Source organism: Pseudoliparis swirei, chromosome 5 (assembly GCF_029220125.1).
Source record: "Pseudoliparis swirei isolate HS2019 ecotype Mariana Trench chromosome 5, NWPU_hadal_v1, whole genome shotgun sequence".
Taxonomy (NCBI): domain Eukaryota; kingdom Metazoa; phylum Chordata; class Actinopteri; order Perciformes; family Liparidae; genus Pseudoliparis; species Pseudoliparis swirei.
This window is the reverse complement of record NC_079392.1, coordinates 26,662,466-26,678,928: the sequence shown is the minus strand read 5'-3', so window position 1 is coordinate 26,678,928 and position 16,463 is coordinate 26,662,466. Positions and strand designations below refer to the sequence as shown.

General features: G+C 50.1%; 1 protein-coding gene across 6 annotated transcripts; it reads left to right on the top strand.

The window, feature by feature from the left end:
- The first annotated feature begins 21 nt into the window (after positions 1–21).
- On the top strand, positions 22–16,149 carry slain2 (SLAIN motif family, member 2). 6 transcript variants are annotated; one of them, XM_056414150.1, is made up of 10 exons: positions 22–1,400; positions 5,271–5,413; positions 9,372–9,593; positions 9,677–9,880; positions 10,185–10,532; positions 10,603–10,752; positions 11,930–12,016; positions 14,040–14,078; positions 14,397–14,607; positions 14,980–16,149. In XM_056414150.1, exons 1-10 carry the CDS (start codon positions 964–966, stop codon positions 15,044–15,046), a joined length of 1,908 nt encoding a protein of 635 aa, XP_056270125.1. In that variant the 5' UTR covers positions 22–963; the 3' UTR covers positions 15,047–16,149. The 6 variants fall into 6 exon arrangements, with proteins under 6 accessions (XP_056270125.1, XP_056270124.1, XP_056270129.1 ...); XM_056414149.1 differs by having other exon boundaries at positions 11,930–12,025; XM_056414154.1 differs by lacking the exon at positions 11,930–12,016.
- The last annotated feature ends 314 nt before the right edge of the window (positions 16,150–16,463 follow it).

The following is a 16,463-nucleotide window of genomic DNA, read 5'->3' as shown; positions in this document are numbered from 1 at the left end:
TTGGTTTAGAGTTTGAGGGTCAAAGGTCACTATCAATAATTGATATCCTAATTATGATGATTGAATGCAAATTTTTAATTTGATGAAATTATGAATTTACGACTAGACAGACGTGGACGTAAACTAATACTGTACATTTAATAATCTTTTATTGTCCTGTCGGGATGAATATATAAAGAACTGTATTCCTGTTGGTCAAAGTAATTCTCAACTTAATAAATAATTTATAATAAATACTTTGAATGTAAATAAGGTGCCAAAGTGCATTAAAAGCATAACAAAAACAATAGCCTAATACTTTTAATTGTTGTGGAAGTAAGAAATGATAATCCTAGAAATGAATCATTAGTTATAGAGCTTTTAATATTGATTTGATTGGATAAATATGAAAACGTGTTTAACACCTAAGTTAAGTATTCCTGCTATAAATGAATTATTACAATTAAATGTAAATGAATACAAGCACTATTAAAAAATCCGTAGTCATTTTAAATATTTTATTATTATAAGTGCTTTTTTTAGTTCACGTTTAAAATGTGCTTTACCAACGTAAATTTCATGTGAATTATTATTTCGTTCGTGTTTACCGCGTGCTCGAGCAAAAAATAGGTGTCGGTTACGTGCGCGCTCCCGCCACCGTACGCAGTGACGCGTGTCAGCCGCCGCCTGTTGGTCTTTTTTTTCGCCAGTTGGTGACGAGCGTTATGAAAAATGGCCTCGACTCTTCCCGTAGCCGCGACTAACCGGAGAAGATGACGGCGTCGAGACCCCCGAGTCAGTTGAACACGTAGATAACGGGATAAGTTAGCCGAAGGAACGAAGACTTGTCGGCAAAAGAAACGACTGGAAACTAAAACAACCCCCAAAAAACACCCAACCGCCGGGTATTTCTTTCTTCTTCTTCGTCTTCTTCTTCGTTTTCTTCGTCTCCCCCGCAGCGCTGGCTGGCTCCGGGGAGCCGCCATGGAGGACATCAACTCGAACATCAACGCGGACCTGGAGGTGCGGAAGCTCCAGGACCTGGTGAAGAAGCTCGAGCAGCAGAACGAGCAGCTCCGGAGCCGGTCCACGACGCGGTCCTCGTCCGGGACCCAGCAGCACCAGCACCAGCACCACCAGCAGCCCCACCACAGACCCCTCAGCGACGGCGGCTACGACCCGTCGCTCACCGCGGGGACGGCAGCCGGGCTGGCCGGCGGCTTCCCCGGCGGGGTGGGGTTCGGCGGCGGGCTGGAGAACCGGAGCCCCCGGCGCTCCTACGACGGCGTCAGCTTCAGGAGGGCGTACGAGTTCGAGGGGGCGACGGCCGCCGCGGACGGCGGGGAGACGTCCATCCTGGACGAAGTGGACATCTTGGATCTCGAGGACATGGATTGTCTGAACGAGGACGAGGACAGCTGGTGAGTGACGGTGTGTTGGGGGGTGACGGCTTCACTCGTCTGGGTGACAGCTGCTGTAAACATGTTAGCTACACACACATCGCACACATATGTGGCACACACACACACACACACACACACACACACACACACACACACACGGAAGGGTGTTGTTTGGCAAGTCACGTGGGTGTTGCCAAGCCCCATTATCGGACTGTATGATCATAATAGACTTTGCTTTGTCATACAGTCAAAGTCTCCCCATGACCTCATACCTATCACCCCCCCCCCCCCTCACACACACACACACACACACACACACACACCACCTCCTCCTCCCTCTCAGCTGTCTGGACCATGAAAGTCCTCCCATCATCTGTTGCGTTTTGTTGTGTGTGTGTGTGTGTGTGTGTGTGTGTGTGTGTGTGTGTGTGTGTGTGTGTGTGTGTGTGTGTGTGTGTGTGTGTGTGTGTGTGTGTGTGTGTGTGTGTGTGTGTGTGTGTGTGTGTGTGTGTGTGTGTGTGTGTGTGTGTGTGTGGTAGCCCTGGTTATGTCCTCCTCTGAATTATCTCCTTTGGCACCGGGCCACCAGAGCTCTGCAGCAGCAAAAAGGAAATATATGCTGTGTCACACACACACACACACACACACACACACACACACAGACACACACCTGATTGTGAGCATCGTGATTATAAAGGGTGACTTTTGATAACCGTGTGTGAACAGCATGGCGTTGGCCTGTTGTCCACATGTTCATCCAGTCCTGTTTCTCTTAATCCTCGACCATCGTGTTTCTAGATGGATTCTCTCTAGACGTAAAATCCTTGAACGTATGATTTGGATTTGTGCTGCCGTCTAAATCTAAAAGACGCGTGTCACTCTTTGGGGTGACCTGTCCCCTTTTTAATAATCAAGATGTGACATGTTTACTACCTGGAGATGCCACGCGGTACGATTTCCCATCCAGCTCAAAGATGGCGGATCCTTCGCCTCGATGACGTCACACATTTCCCTCTTTTGTTTTGTTGTGTTCAGGTCCGTCTGGTTGTCTGTCCGTCCAATCAAGTTTCACTTTGTTCGTTTGTGACGTTGACGGGCGAGTCTAAATGTTTAGTCAGCTCTAAAAGGATTTATACAACCAGAGGAGCCCCCTGGTGGTCAGGAGAGAGAATGCAGCTATAACACATGAAACATAGACTTCTATACAACCAGAAGAGTCGCCCCCTGGTGGTCAGGAGAGAGAATGCAGCTTCAACACATGAAGCATAGACTTCTATACAACCAGAGGAGTCGCCCTGTCTACAGGAGGGCTGAGATATTGTTCACAATAGACATCATTCTAATGATATGCTGTCCAACGTCCATCTCGTTGTGCGGGTTTGGTCGATTGGCGTCTTCTTTCGTGATGAGATTATAAGCATCGTGAGGACGTAGCGTGAAGACGTAGCGTGAGGGCGTAGCATGAGGGCGTAGCGTGAAGACGTAGCGTGAGGGCGTAGCGTGAGGGCGTAGCGTGAGGGCGTAGCGTGAGGACGTAGCGTGAGGGCGTGGCGTGAAGACGTAGCGTGAGGGCGTAGCGTGAGGGCGTAGCGTGAAGACGTAGCGTGAGGGCGTAGCGTGAGGGCGTAGCGTGAGGGCGTAGCGTGAAGACGTAGCGTGAAGACGTAGCGTGAGGGCGTAGCGTGAGGGCGTAGCGTGAAGACGTAGCGTGAGGGCGTAGCGTGAGGGCGTAGCGTGAGGGCGTAGCGTGAGGACGTAGCGTGAGGCGTGGCGTGAGGCGTAGCGTGAGGGCGTGGCGTGAGGCGTGGCGTGAGGCGTGGCGTGAGGGCGTGGCGTGAGCGTAGCATGAGGGCGTAGCGTGAAGACGTAGCGTCAGGGCGTAGCGTGAGGGCGTAGCGTGAGGGCGTAGCGTGAGGGCGTAGCGTGAAGACGTAGCGTGAGGGCGTAGCGTGAGGGCGTAGCGTGAGGGCGTAGCGTGAGGGCGTAGCGTGAGGGCGTAGCGTGAGGGCGTAGCGTGAAGACGTAGCGTGAGGGCTTAGCGTGAAGACGTAGCGTGACGGCTTAGCGTGAGGGCGTAGCGTGAAGACGTAGCGTGAAGACGTAGCGTGAAGACGTAGCGTGAGGGCGTAGCGTGAGGGTGTAGCGTGAAGACGTAGCGTGAGGGCGTAGCGTGAAGACGCTGACTGAAGCTAAAGGTGTTTGGTCTGAAGCAGCTGGTGTGATGATCGATAAGAGGACCGACACTGAAACCTCTGGATTGTGACCTGACTGGTATAAATGGAACGGACATGGAAGCAGCTTCCCATCAGTTAGAGAGGGCTTTCATCATCATCATCATCATCATCATCATGGTGCCCTCTCCAGGATTACGCGGCAGCAGCCCGGCTCTCAGCAGCTCCCGTCACAGACTCCTGTAATCCCTGAATTAGCATCTGAGCTGGATTAAATCGGCTCCTGACGCCGGCGTGTCGGGAATGAGTCGTGTTGACGTCCTGAAGGTCTCCTCTCGGCCTCCTTCATGGCTGCAGTGGCTGCTGACTGAGTTCTCCCCAGGGTAAACGTCGGGGTAACCGTGGGTTACGCGCGCGGCTGACAAACAGGAAGTCGGTTCGGCGCCTCCGTCGGTACCCAGAGGGTTTCATAGCTTCAATCAATACTGCTGACTTTGCACTTCACTGGGTTCCTGCTCAGAGAGCCGACGGTCGCACGACATCGTCTTTCTAAATGGTTTGTGATGAACTATCTGCAGCGAGAGGGCGGAGGTGGAGCTAGAGGGTGGAGGGTGGAGAGTGGAGGTGAGGGTGGAGAGTGGAGGTGGAGCTAGAGGGTGGAGGGTGGAGAGTGGAGGGTGGAGAGTGGAGGGTGGAGGGTGGAGGTGGAGCTAGAGGGTGGAAGTGGAGCTAGAGGGTGGAGGTGGAGCTAGAGAGTGGAGGTGGAGCTAGAGGGTGGAGGTGGAGCTAGAGGGTGGAGGTGGAGCTAGAGGGTGGAGGTGGAGCTAGAGGGTGGAGGTGGAGCTAGAGAGTGGAGGTGGAGGTGGAGCTAGAGGGTGGAGGTGGAGCTAGAGGGTGGAAGTGGAGCTAGAGGGTGGAGGTGGAGCTAGAGAGTGGAGGTGGAGGTGGAGGGTGGAAGTGGAGCTAGAGGGTGGAGGTGGAGCTAGAGAGTGGAGGTGGAGGTGGAGCTAGAGGGTGGAGGTGGAGCTAGAGGGTGGAGGTGGAACAAGAGGGCGGAGCTAGAGAGCGGAGGTGGAGGCGTAGCTAGAGGGTGGAGGTGGAGGCGTAGCTAGAGGGTGGAGGTGGAGTCGACTCGTCTGAACCACGGCAGCGAGTCCTCTCAGCAGCTTCTCGGAGCCGCATCTCGATAAGACGTGCATCGTCTTTTGTTGTTTTGCTCATTCACGTCAGCACAGGCTTCCTACGGTCATGGAAAACCTGGAAAAGTCATGGAATTGTAAAATGGTCGTTTCCAGACCTGGAAAAGTCACGGAAAAAACTTAAATCACGAAAGTTTTGGAAAAGTCATGGAAATGTTGTAATATTCACGTGTTCATTTACGCCGAGTTTGACATGAAATGTTTTAGAACGAAAGACGCTCAAAATAGAAGCCGGCGTACGCTCTCATACTGGTGGCGCAATTTCTTTTTTCCCGCGTTGCAAGTGAACGCACCGTAACTGTAAAGTTCGCTGGTCATTTGTTTAATTTAATGTCGACTGTATGCTTTGGAATTCACATTGTTTAAAGACGACATGTTGTTCCCACACGGGAACGCCTGCACAAAGACGCCACGTGGACTCGGCCTCATCCGTCTACCCGCGGTCCGACGCTCGCCCGCGTTGCCTTCATGAACGTGCGGAATAATCCGGCGCCCGTGTTCCCGTGTGTTCTCCCTAGGCTGTACGAGGCCCGGCCCGACAGCCCCCAGCAGAACGCCCTGAGCCCCATCGTGTGGTGCCGCCAGGCGCTGGACAACCCCAGCCCGGAGATGGAGTCGGCCAAGCGCTCCCTCATCCACCGGCTGGACCTCACCATGTCAGGTAAACACCCATCGGCCAATCGGAGACGCCCTCCTCTCCGCTCGCCGTGTTCCCCACGGCCGATTCACAGGTCTGGGTTTCAACTTTCTTGAAGCGCTCATTTAATGGTCTGTTTGGTTTGTTTTCTGCACAGACGGCGTTAGCGTCCTGTGTTATTTTGATAATCGGTAGTTAGTTAATCTGTTGATTATTTGTTCGATTAATCTGATAAAAAAACAATAAAGCTGTAATTTTAAACGCTTTATTAAAACAGGGTTCGTACGGTGATGGAAAACCTGGACAAGTCAGAGAGTTTTTAAATGGCTGTTTCCAGGCCTAGAAAAGTAATTTAAAAAAATAAAATCCCAACATTTTTGTTAAAGTAATGCAAATATTTTATTTTCAAATGTTAATTTACACGGAATATATACTGTATGCCTTTTAATTCTCATTGTTAGTTTAAATTGTGCATCTTCTCACTTGTTCATGTCATACAGAGTTTTCATACTTGGAGTTTGTTTGTCCTCTCGCTCCGCTCTGGCTTCTCCTGCGCCGCTTTGCTCTCAACTCAACTTTGAAATTCGTTGCCAACTATTTTAATAATCGATTTTATCGATTCGTTGTTGCAGCCCTAGCTGTGACGCCGTGAAACGACCCCCCCCCCCCCCCGCCGCAGGGGAGGCGTCTCAATATCTTTAAACTCACGTCTCTTATTCACGGACGACTTGACGACCTCGACCAACCCGGAGAACTCAAAGACTAAAACGTGTTGTAGAGAAACGAAGGCGGAGACTCCTGTTCACGGTTTGACGTGGCAGCTGAATCTGAACTTTAATGTAGATCATATTATAGTCTGATTGCTCTTCTCTCTGAGCGGTGGCCTCTCACCTCCTCCTCCTCTTCATCAGCGACTCGCTGTACGACCGGGCGGTGAGGGTGACGTCGCTTTGAGTCTGTTTGGGGTGAATCTCCCCGGTTGGTTGAGTCGAGCATCTGAAGCTCCGAGTCTCTTCTTCTTGGGATGGAACGTGATGATCAGACGTCTGGAGCTCCACCAGCGGGTCGATCCATCGCTGCTGCTCGCGGGGGGGGGGCGGGACATTCATCTCCCGTGGGATCTCGTCGAGGTGCTTTGTGGATCCGTGCCGTGTTTATTTATTTATGTTTACATCCGTCTAAACATTTCCTCTTCACTTCCTCCTCGACGATTAAAGTCACATCGAGACGTTGGGACAGTATTTAAAGGGCCAGTACCGTCGTTGTGGAGCGATCTCTGTAGACTCACCAGACACCGGTGTGACCTGTTGGTGTGTTTGTTGTTGGTTTGTTTGTTGTTGTTGTGAGACTTTGGTTCATGTGATGTCGACTACGGGACGTCCCATCTCTGTTCAAGAGCATCTGGAGCTGGGCTTGAGTATCAGTGTAAGATGTGAGGGTAACTGGATTTTAAATTAATCTTCCTTTACACTAAACTGATCATTTAAATTTCGTAATTGTCTAAAATCACACCATTATTGTCATGCTGTAACACACACACACACCTACACACCTACACACACCTACACACACACACACACACACACACACTCTTTGCTCTGTAGTGTTTCCTGCACTTTCAGTTGCTCCTAATTATAGTCGTTCCCTCGGTGAGGAGGTCGACTCCTCCGACTGGGGGGGGGGGGGCGTGTGTGTGTGTGTGTGTGTCTGACAGCTGTCGATCCAGAGCTCACGCAGCGAGACCCCCGGGGTCCTGCCGCGGCCACATAGCTGACCCGCACCACGCCCGCTCACAAAGAGCTCTGACTTTACTTCGACCTCGCTGGCCTTCATCCTCTCGTCTTTCTGGGCCTGAGCAAAGAGCCCTGAACCCCGGAGAGAACTTCCTCTGAACCGTTTGATATCGCAGTGAAATGCAAACTTCTTCTTCTCTTCCGGTGACGTCCGTGTTTGAGAACACTCTATTCCGGTCCCTGCGCGGCAGAACCTTTTCTTGGATGGATCTGGGTCTCTTTCTGGAGTTTCTTGGTTAACTTTCGGCACACTTCAGAGATCACATGAACGTTAAGAAACTAAATGGTTCAGGTGTTTTCTTCACCCAGTCGGCCATTTACCTGATCTAGTGGGCTCCGTCGTGATGAGAGGTGTTGAATCTCAAGATGAAACGTGAGGAACGACGTATGGAACATATTTAATACCTGAGGTCATCTGATGACCTCGTCCTCAAACAGGAAGTGAGTCGCCGTGTTTACACTGAAAGTCAAAGTGTTTCCTGAATGTGTTTTCACTGAAGAGATTCCAACGTTGAGGTCTCTGATGGGACAGGGGGCAGAGACCAGTAGCCAGCCCAGAGTCTCATCCCATGCCTGGGGCCAGGCCCCTCTGTAGCCCCTCCCCCTCTGTAGCCCCTCCCCTCTGCAGCCTCTGACTGGGTGTCACAGAGAATGCCATTGTGCGGCTCTGTGTGCGTCTTCATTGAAAGCGCGTATTGTTGAGCTGATGATGCTGAAGCCTCCATCAGTTTAATGGACTCCACCAGACTGGGGGCCTTTCATGGAGCTGCCGGGCCTCACGGGGTCCGTCATGGGGTGTTTACACGCTGGGGATGACGGACTCCTTATCAGGTCCCCCTCACCAAGGCAGCATCTTGACCTTTAAGTCTTCTGTTCCAATAATCGGTCTTGTTGTTACTGTAAAATATATATATATATATGAATATGTGAATATAAATATTTATATATATTAGGGCTGTCAGCGGTAACGCGTTAATCTATGCGATTAATTTGGTCGCGTTAACGCACTAAAATATTTTACCGCAACTTTGTTTACTTCTGGTGTTTGTTGAAGTTTTTACACTCAAACCGAGTGTCAAGCCGCGGCAGTACGGTTTAACGCTGTTTCCATTTTTAAAACAATTATTTTTCCGCGAAAATAAGAAGCAGAAATCAGTTTAACTCGTGGATGAATCAGTCGGGTTTCCTCCTGCTCCTCCTTCCTCCCGTCTCCCCCTCTGACACACAGAGGAACAGAGGGGCGACGTGTCGGGTGACGCGGCGCGGAAAGAACTCGACACACGAAACCTTCACCGTGATTGGTCAATCCGTTTGTCTGTCAACATTTTGGGAAAAAAACAACCAATGAACGCTCAGTAAATCACAAAGGATCTCCCACCTCACGGGTGAGGCTCTATAGCAGCCTGTCAGTCAGAGAGCAGAGAACACGGCGCGAGGACAATGAGCCTCATTGAATAGAGCTGAGATTGTTCTGGAATGTGTGATGTAGAACACGTGGGGGTGTGTCACATGCTAACGCCTTTAAAAGGTGAATTTAATTTTTTTGTAAAATGTATAAAATGTCCCCAGCCTCCAGAGGGTGAACAGGACATATGTGAATGTCAGTCAGTCACCAAGGCCACTGGTTCTGCTGTTCAGTGGTAAAGATGACAGGACCAATGGGGTCTCAATATACTTCTTCTTTTTTTCTAATCTGGATGTTTCACTGAAGAAACAATTTATCATCCACAATATTAAATACCTCGCTGGCACTTTATAGGTAGGAGCCTCTTTGAAAACACAGCTCTGTGTGAAGTTTGGTCTTTAAAAAGAATGAACTTTTAACTTTTAATCGCGATTAATTAATCTCAATTTCAAAATGTGCGATTAATTAGTTAATTTTTTTTAATCGATTGACAGCCCTAATATATATATATATTAACAGGTCAGAGACAACAACTAAAAAATATATATTATATATTTATATTAACCGGTCAGAGACAACTACAACTCAAAAATATATATTATATATACATATATATTATATATATATAGTATATATATATATATATTTTCAGTTGTAGTTGTTGTCTCTGACCTGTTTATATATATATTTTTAGTTGTCTCTGACCTGTTGGATATGGAACCTGCTGAGCGGCCATCTTGTTGTGTTGGTATGGTAACCCCTGATGTGTTCTGTGACTCTGCAGCCAACAAGCGCAGGAGCCTGTATGGGACCCCCTACAGCCAGCAGGGCTATGGGACCCCCTACAGCCAGCAGGGGACCCCCTACAGCCAGCAGGGGAGCCCCTACAGCCAGCAGGGCTATGGGAGCCCCTACAGCAGCCCCTACAGCAGCGGCTTCAACTCCCCCTCCTCCACCCTCAGCAGAGGGCCCGTCGTCCGGCAGCAGCTCTCCTCCGGGAACGCAGGTAGGTGGGGAGGGGGGTCAGGGGTCCCTATACGGTTCTCCATCTGGACCGCCTGTTGCTAAAGAGTTGTTCCTTGTCCGCAGCTCACCAGAGGAACGCGGCGGCGGCGGCGGAGAGGAGCGCAGCGTTGGAGAGGAGCGCCCCTCCCCCGGCCGTGAGCCCCCAGTCGTCCGTGGACAGCGAGCTGAGCACCTCCGAGATGGACGAGGACTCGGTCGGCTCCTCCAACACCTACAAGCTCAACGACGTCACGGACGTCCAGATCCTGGCCCGCATGCAGGAGGAGAGTACGTCGCCGTGGTGATGTCACCGCTTCCTTTAGTTACGGGAGAGAAGACGACGACTCATTCAGACAATAATCAACATTTCTGTATTATTAGTAGTAGTAGTATTTTTATTTTTTCAATATTATTTTTATTATTAGTATTATTTAGTTTTTTTATATTATTTTTAATTTGTATTATCATTGTGTGTAAACGAGCAGCAACACAAAAAAATCCAGTGTCAATACTCTGACTCCTCTTGGGTCCGGGCCCTCTTGGGCCCTCTGACGGTCCCTCTTGGGCCCTCTGACGGTCCCTGTGTGTGCAGGTCTGAGGCAGGACTACGCGGCCTCGGCGTCGCGCCGCAGCTCGGGCTCGTCGGTCCAGTCTCTCCGCCGCGGCGCCTTCAGCGACCAGGAGCTGGACCTGCAGAGCCTGGAGGACGAGGAGGAGGCGGCGCACCCGGCCTTCCACCTGCCCTCCAGCCGCTTTAGCCCCTCCCCCCGCGGCTCGCCGCGCGCCTCGCCCAGGAACTCGCCGCGCTCGCGCTCCCCGGCGCGCTCCGCGGACCACGGCCGCGGCTCGCCACAGCCAGCCGGCAGCCGGCTGCAGCAGCCGCGCCACTCGCTGCAGGGCCACGCCCACGACTCGCAGGCCAACGCCCTGAAGAACGAAGGTGGGCGGAGCTCCGGGAGGCGGGCGGCGCCCGGCGGGCCGGTCTAAATGTGTTGTTGTTGTTGTTGTAGAGAAGCTGCGGCGCAGTCTTCCCAACCTCACGCGCGCCTCGGCGGCGCCGGCGGTCCAGAACCCGGAGCCTGTGAAGAACAGCCGCAGCTACGAGTCCAACCTGCAGGTCCCCAACGGAGGGTCTCCACGGCAACAGAACCAGTCGGCCAGTGAGTCCTGAACCTTCAGAACCTTCTCTCGGCTGCTTCGTTTGAACTTCTGGGATCCTTCTTTCAGTTTTTATTTTGTATATTCACACGCCTTCTTCTTCTTCTTCTTCTGACATTCCCCTTCAAAGCGACGTCCTCGTTCTGCATGTTTTCATCGTTGTTTGAGGTTCTTTAGGATCTTTCATGGGGAATGATGAAGATGAAGGTGGCGTCCTTCATCCAGGAAGCTGGTCCGGGGGTCAAAGGTCGTGTAGGAATGTCTTTGAACTTCTCCTCTGAGTCTCTGGACCTTTTAGACGGTTCTTAACTCTGTTTGGTCGGAGCAACAGGAAGTAAATCTATGTTGGAACCAGTGGCGTCCCTAGGCTAAAAAACCCGGGGCTAAAGCCCCGAATGTTTTCAACCAAAAAAAAAAAAGATTTGGTACACAAGTGGTTAACACCTCCAGTGACGTCATTCACCCAAAGCAGCGGAGTCAGACTGGCAGCAGGCGCACGTAACAGCAAGCTGCTGTCTGAGAGTGTTTCTATGTCTAAACATTTCGCTGCTTCACTCCTCTGGGCTAAGCCCAGCGCCGCCGCTCCCATAACGCGCATCGCTCTGCCGTGATACGCGCCGACACATCCGCGCACACAGGTGAGCTCACTCTCACTAGAAAAACTCACTAGCACCCCCCCCCCGTCGACAACGCTCGCACTGGCTAAGCCCCGGATATATCCAAATCCTAGAGACGCGCCTGGTTGGAACTCTCATCTCATCGTTGGTGTAACCGTGAACTCAGCTCTACTTGTTACTAGATTACACCTGAACGCATCATGAGAACGTTATCATTTACCTTCAGCCAGTCCTCTTGTTCACTGAGCAGAGCCTGAACGCATCACCGTGATCAGGATCCATAACTCTGGGTTCCACCACCACTAAAACTCTTCAGGTTCTTCCTCCTTCTTGAGCTTCCGGCTGTGAGTCTTCCTCATCTTCACTAACGCATGTGTTACGCAACCGGCCTCCTTCCTGTCTGCGCTGTGATTGGCTGATGAGGCGCTCTGCCTCCTCCCTTAACCCTTCTGGATGTTTGGCTGCAGAGCCCCCTAGTGGCCTCAAGCTGCTCCTGCAGGCCCCTCTGTGTGAGTCTCAGGAGGTCTGACCCCCCCCACCGTCACATGTCCTGTGTTCACAGCAGCAGCTCCGCCCCCGAGAGCCTCCGCCCCCTCTCGCTCCTCCCCGAAACCCAAACAGCACCTCCAGAGCCCGGCCGCCCTGCGAGGTAACCGAGGTAACCGAGCCGGGTCCCCCCGGCCCCCGCCTGGAGGCCCCCGGAGCCGGGCGGCTGCAGCCCGGCTGCTTCTTCACTTCTGGGAGACTTTTATAGTTTGGATTCATCTGTCTGACGTAGTAACGGCTTCAGGACTCAAAGTTAAAGTCACAAGGTCCTGATAAATTATTATAAATAATGTAAAAGATACAAAGTCATTATATCTAAGGTTCTTGACAATAACAGGAAAATGAAATATTCAGATAATCCGTAAATAACTTGTTTTACGGACGAGTTTCTGACGTTTTAATGTTCAACGTTTGGCTGAATCCTCATCTGTTCTCTACTGTTGATTAAATATATTATGGGATGTCCCAGAGAGGACAGAGAGTCAGTTTATTCAAAGGTCAGAAGGTCAAAGTGAGAAGTTTGTGAACCTCTGAAACAAAACAAGAGTAAATGATGAATGTCTGTTTGATGGTGCGTTCATGCACTTTCCAGTAACTTGTTATTTGGGACTCTGAGGGGAGGCAGTTGATTCTGAGCTCTGATGGTTCCTTCCAGAACAGACGTTGTCTCTTCGTGGTTCTGTGGATATTCTGGTGGTTTTCTCTTGTGGCCGCACGCTGCAACACCATCTGCGTGTTTATTTATTTATTCCCCTCATTCGTTCAAACAGAAAATTAACATTCAGATTTCATTCCATTCAGTTTTGTTTGTTTGTATTCTTTATTTTACTATGATGGCAACTTTTAGTCCTCCATAGGACCGGCTTATGTAACGTTCAGGGACACAAACGGTCCCCAGAGACCTCATCACCACCTCCCCGCTCCGAGTCAAGGCCTCAAGGCCTTTTTCTATTCAGGCCTTCATTCAGGTCTTACCTAAAGACCTGAATGAAGGCCTGAATGAGAGGCCTGACTTCAGGCCTTAAGACCCTCATGAAGGCCCCTCAGTCAGACCCTCATTCAGGCCCTCAGTCAGACCCTCAGTCAGACCCTCAGTCAGACCCTCAGTCAGACCCTCATTCAGGCCCTCAGTCAGACCCTCATTCAGGCCCCTCAGTCAGACCCTCATGAAGGCCCCTCAGTGAGACCCTCATTCAGGCCCCTCAGTCAGACCCTCATGAAGGCCCCTCAGTGAGACCCTCATTCAGGCCCCTCAGTCAGATTCTAATGAAGGCCCCTCATTCAGGCCCCTCAGTCAGATTCTAATGAAGGCCCCTCAGTCAGACCCTCATGAAGGCCCCTCATTCAGGCCCCTCAGTCAGATTCTAATGAAGGCCCCTCAGTCAGACCCTCATGAAGGCCCCTCATTCAGGCCCCTCAGTCAGATTCTAATGAAGGCCCCTCAGTGAGACCCTCATTCAGGCCCCTCAGTCAGATTCTAATGAAGGCCCCTCATTCAGGCCCCTCAGTCAGACCCTCATGAAGGCCCCTCATTCAGGCCCCTCAGTCAGATTCTAATGAAGGCCCCTCATTCAGGCCCCTCAGTCAGACCCTCATGAAGGCCCCTCATTCAGGCCTTAAGTAAGGCCCCTCATTCAGGCCCCTCATTCAGGCCTTAAGTAAGACCCTCATGAAGGCCCCTCATGAAGGCCCCTCAGTCAGGCCTTAAGTAAGACCCTCATGAAGGCCCCTCATTCAGGCCCCTCAGTCAGGCCTTAAGTAAGACCCTCATGAAGGCCCCTCATGAAGGCCCCTCATTCAGGCCTTAAGTAAGACCCTCATGAAGGCCCCTCATGAAGGCCCCTCATTCAGGCCCCTCAGTCAGGCCTTAAGTAAGAACCTCATGAAGGCCCCTCATGAAGGCCCCTCATTCAGGCCTTAAGTAAGACCCTCATGAAGGCCCCTCATGAAGGCCCCTCATTCAGGCCTTAAGTAAGACCCTCATGAAGGCCCCTCCTTCGGGCCCCTCAGTCAGACCCTCATTGGGGCCCCTAAGTAAGACCCTCATAAAGGCCCCTAATGAAGGCCCCTCAGTGGGGCCCCTCAGTCAGACCCTCACCAGGCCTCTCTCTGTTGTCTCCGTCTAGTCCCCCTCTCCTGTTGCTTTGGAGAAGAAGGAGATTTCAGTGAGTATTCACTGAGGAGGTTTTACACCTTTCCTCCTAAATAGTGTGTGTGTGTGTGTGTGTGTGTGTGTGTGTGTGTGTGTGTGTGTGTGTGTGTGTGTGTGTGTGTGTGTGTGTGTGTGTGTGTGTGTGTGTGTGTGTGTGTGTGTGTGTGTGTGTGTGTGTGTGTGTGTGTGTGTGTGTGTGTGTGTGTGTGTGTGTGTGTGTGTGTGTGTGTGTGTGTGTGTGTGTGTGTGTGTGTGTCAGTTTGTGGTTTAAATATTTAAAGCCCAGCGCTCCCTGAACATAACGTGTGCTTTGGCTCCGCCCCCTCCCCAGTCCCGTCTCCCAGTAAGCTGAGGACCCCGGTGACCCCGTCCCCGCTGGCCCTGAGGCAGCCGGTGAAGGCCACGTCTAACCCCGGCTCGGCCCCCTCCACGCCCACCCGCTCCCTGGCCCCCCCGCGCAGTGGTCTGCCCCGCCCCAGTGCTGCTGCTGGGGGGGGGGGGATCCCCCTGCCCCGCAGCAAGCTGGCGCAGCCCGTACGCAGGTACGTGAACGCACCGCCGCCACCAAGTCTGATCACCGGTGCATTCAGGGAGCGGGAAATCTAATACACTCCTTGGAAAATCATCTTTTATTTTATTTGATATCTATTTATTTATTTATATATATAAAATAAATATATATGTATTTTATTTTTTTATATGTATATATATATTTTTTTATATATATATTATTTTCTAGCTTACATTTTCATTATTAGTCTCATGTTTACCACATTTTCAGTTTAAATACATATTGTATTTTTTAGCAAAACCATTAAATGTGATGATAAACGAAAAGTTATTTAACATCTGTAATGTAGAATATGAGTGAGAACAGAACGTCGTCTCCTCATCCTCCTCCTCCTCCTCCTCAGAAGTCTTCCTGCTCCTCAGTCCTACAGCGGCGGTGCAGGAGAGAACTGGAGAGAAGGTTGCTACTGAGTGTGTCCAGCAGGGGGCGCTGCAGACCGAGCACCAACCAGGAGGCTTCACACTGCGACGGCACTTTATCTACCGGGAAACCTTTTACAGAGAGAGAGACTATGTCCCACACACATATATATATATAAAGAGAGAATCTGCATCTTTTTTAATAAAGTAGAGGAGTGTCCGCATGGCGTCAAAGAGGAAGACCTCCCACCGGTCCCTCCGGCCAAGAAGAAAATGCCAAAGAAACCAGCGCCGCCGCCAGAGGACACGCCTCTGGCCTCGGCTCCACGCATCTTCATCGTCCTGCTCCTCCTCCTCCTCAGGTCGGGATGCCTGCAGGTGCTTCTGTCTCTATGCTACAGGTGTGATCTCTATGATGATGATGATGGTGGTGACGAAGGTGAATTTGTCCCCGTAGATGTTGGCGAGTCGGTCGTTTTAAAGAAATCTTTCCTCTTGGTTCCAATCAGCCAGAATGTATGCACAATGTGTGTTTTTGTTTGTTTTGGGAAAGATTATTTATTCAAATTATTTAAATAAAAAATAAAAAGAATATTAGTGTCTAAACATCCATATCAGTATTTTAATTTTGAAGTTTTCAATCAACAAAACAAAAAAACTCAGTTTTGAACGCTGACTCCAAAGCCTCTTCCTATTGGTCGGTTTTAAACCATCACATTTAATCCCACATATCTCAGATTAAACTCAGATTTCATGTTTTATGAACAACGTGGAGCTGAAGCTGAACCAGTGCCTCCAGTTTAACGTTTACTGGTTTGTTTTATCATTTTGTGCCAATTTTCAGTTTTATTTCTTGTTGCCAATATAATTTCTGCTTTTGATTTTTAACTGAATCAATGCATTTATTATTATTATTATTGCTTTGAAAAAAGGAAAATGTTTAAACTGCGCCTTCATATTTATGTCTAAATATTCATCGTGTGAATGAAGCTATTTATTGATCGGTGCCTCGGACACGAACGTCTGCGCTAAGAAAGACAAACACACTTTTCGTGTGAGGTTTTTGTTATGGAATTTTTTTTTAATATCCACGACCATGACGTAGATTTCTCCTGATTGTAACGTCACGTTTCAAATAAAAGACGAGAAATGATTCTGTTGTTTCTGCTTCTCTTGATCCGCTGAAGATTTATGAGTCAGACGAGGAAATGAAGCCAAAGATTTAGACGCTCACGTCACCGTGTGCAGCAGCTTCCAGGGACGAGAGGTGATGAGAGGGTTAATGTGGGGAAGAATTCAGATTAATGCAAATCAAATTATGTTTAATTAATTAAACGTTCAGAAGAATTCAGATTTAATGTGCTGGATAATTCAGATTTATGCAAATTAAATGATCAATTACTTAGAAACCAATGTGATAATTTGTGGAAGACATTGCAAATTAATGACAATTAAACAGGAATAAAGT

Bases quoted from the DNA above. Each gene is read 5' to 3' on its own strand.
- slain2 (XM_056414149.1), top strand. From the start codon at position 964: ATGGAGGACATCAACTCGAACATCAACGCGGACCTGGAGGTGCGGAAG. The intron at 5,414-9,371 runs GTAAACACCCAT...GTGACTCTGCAG, and splicing joins GCTGGACCTCACCATGTCAG to CCAACAAGCGCAGGAGCCTG. The intron at 14,079-14,396 runs GTGAGTATTCAC...CCCCCTCCCCAG, and splicing joins TGGAGAAGAAGGAGATTTCA to TCCCGTCTCCCAGTAAGCTG.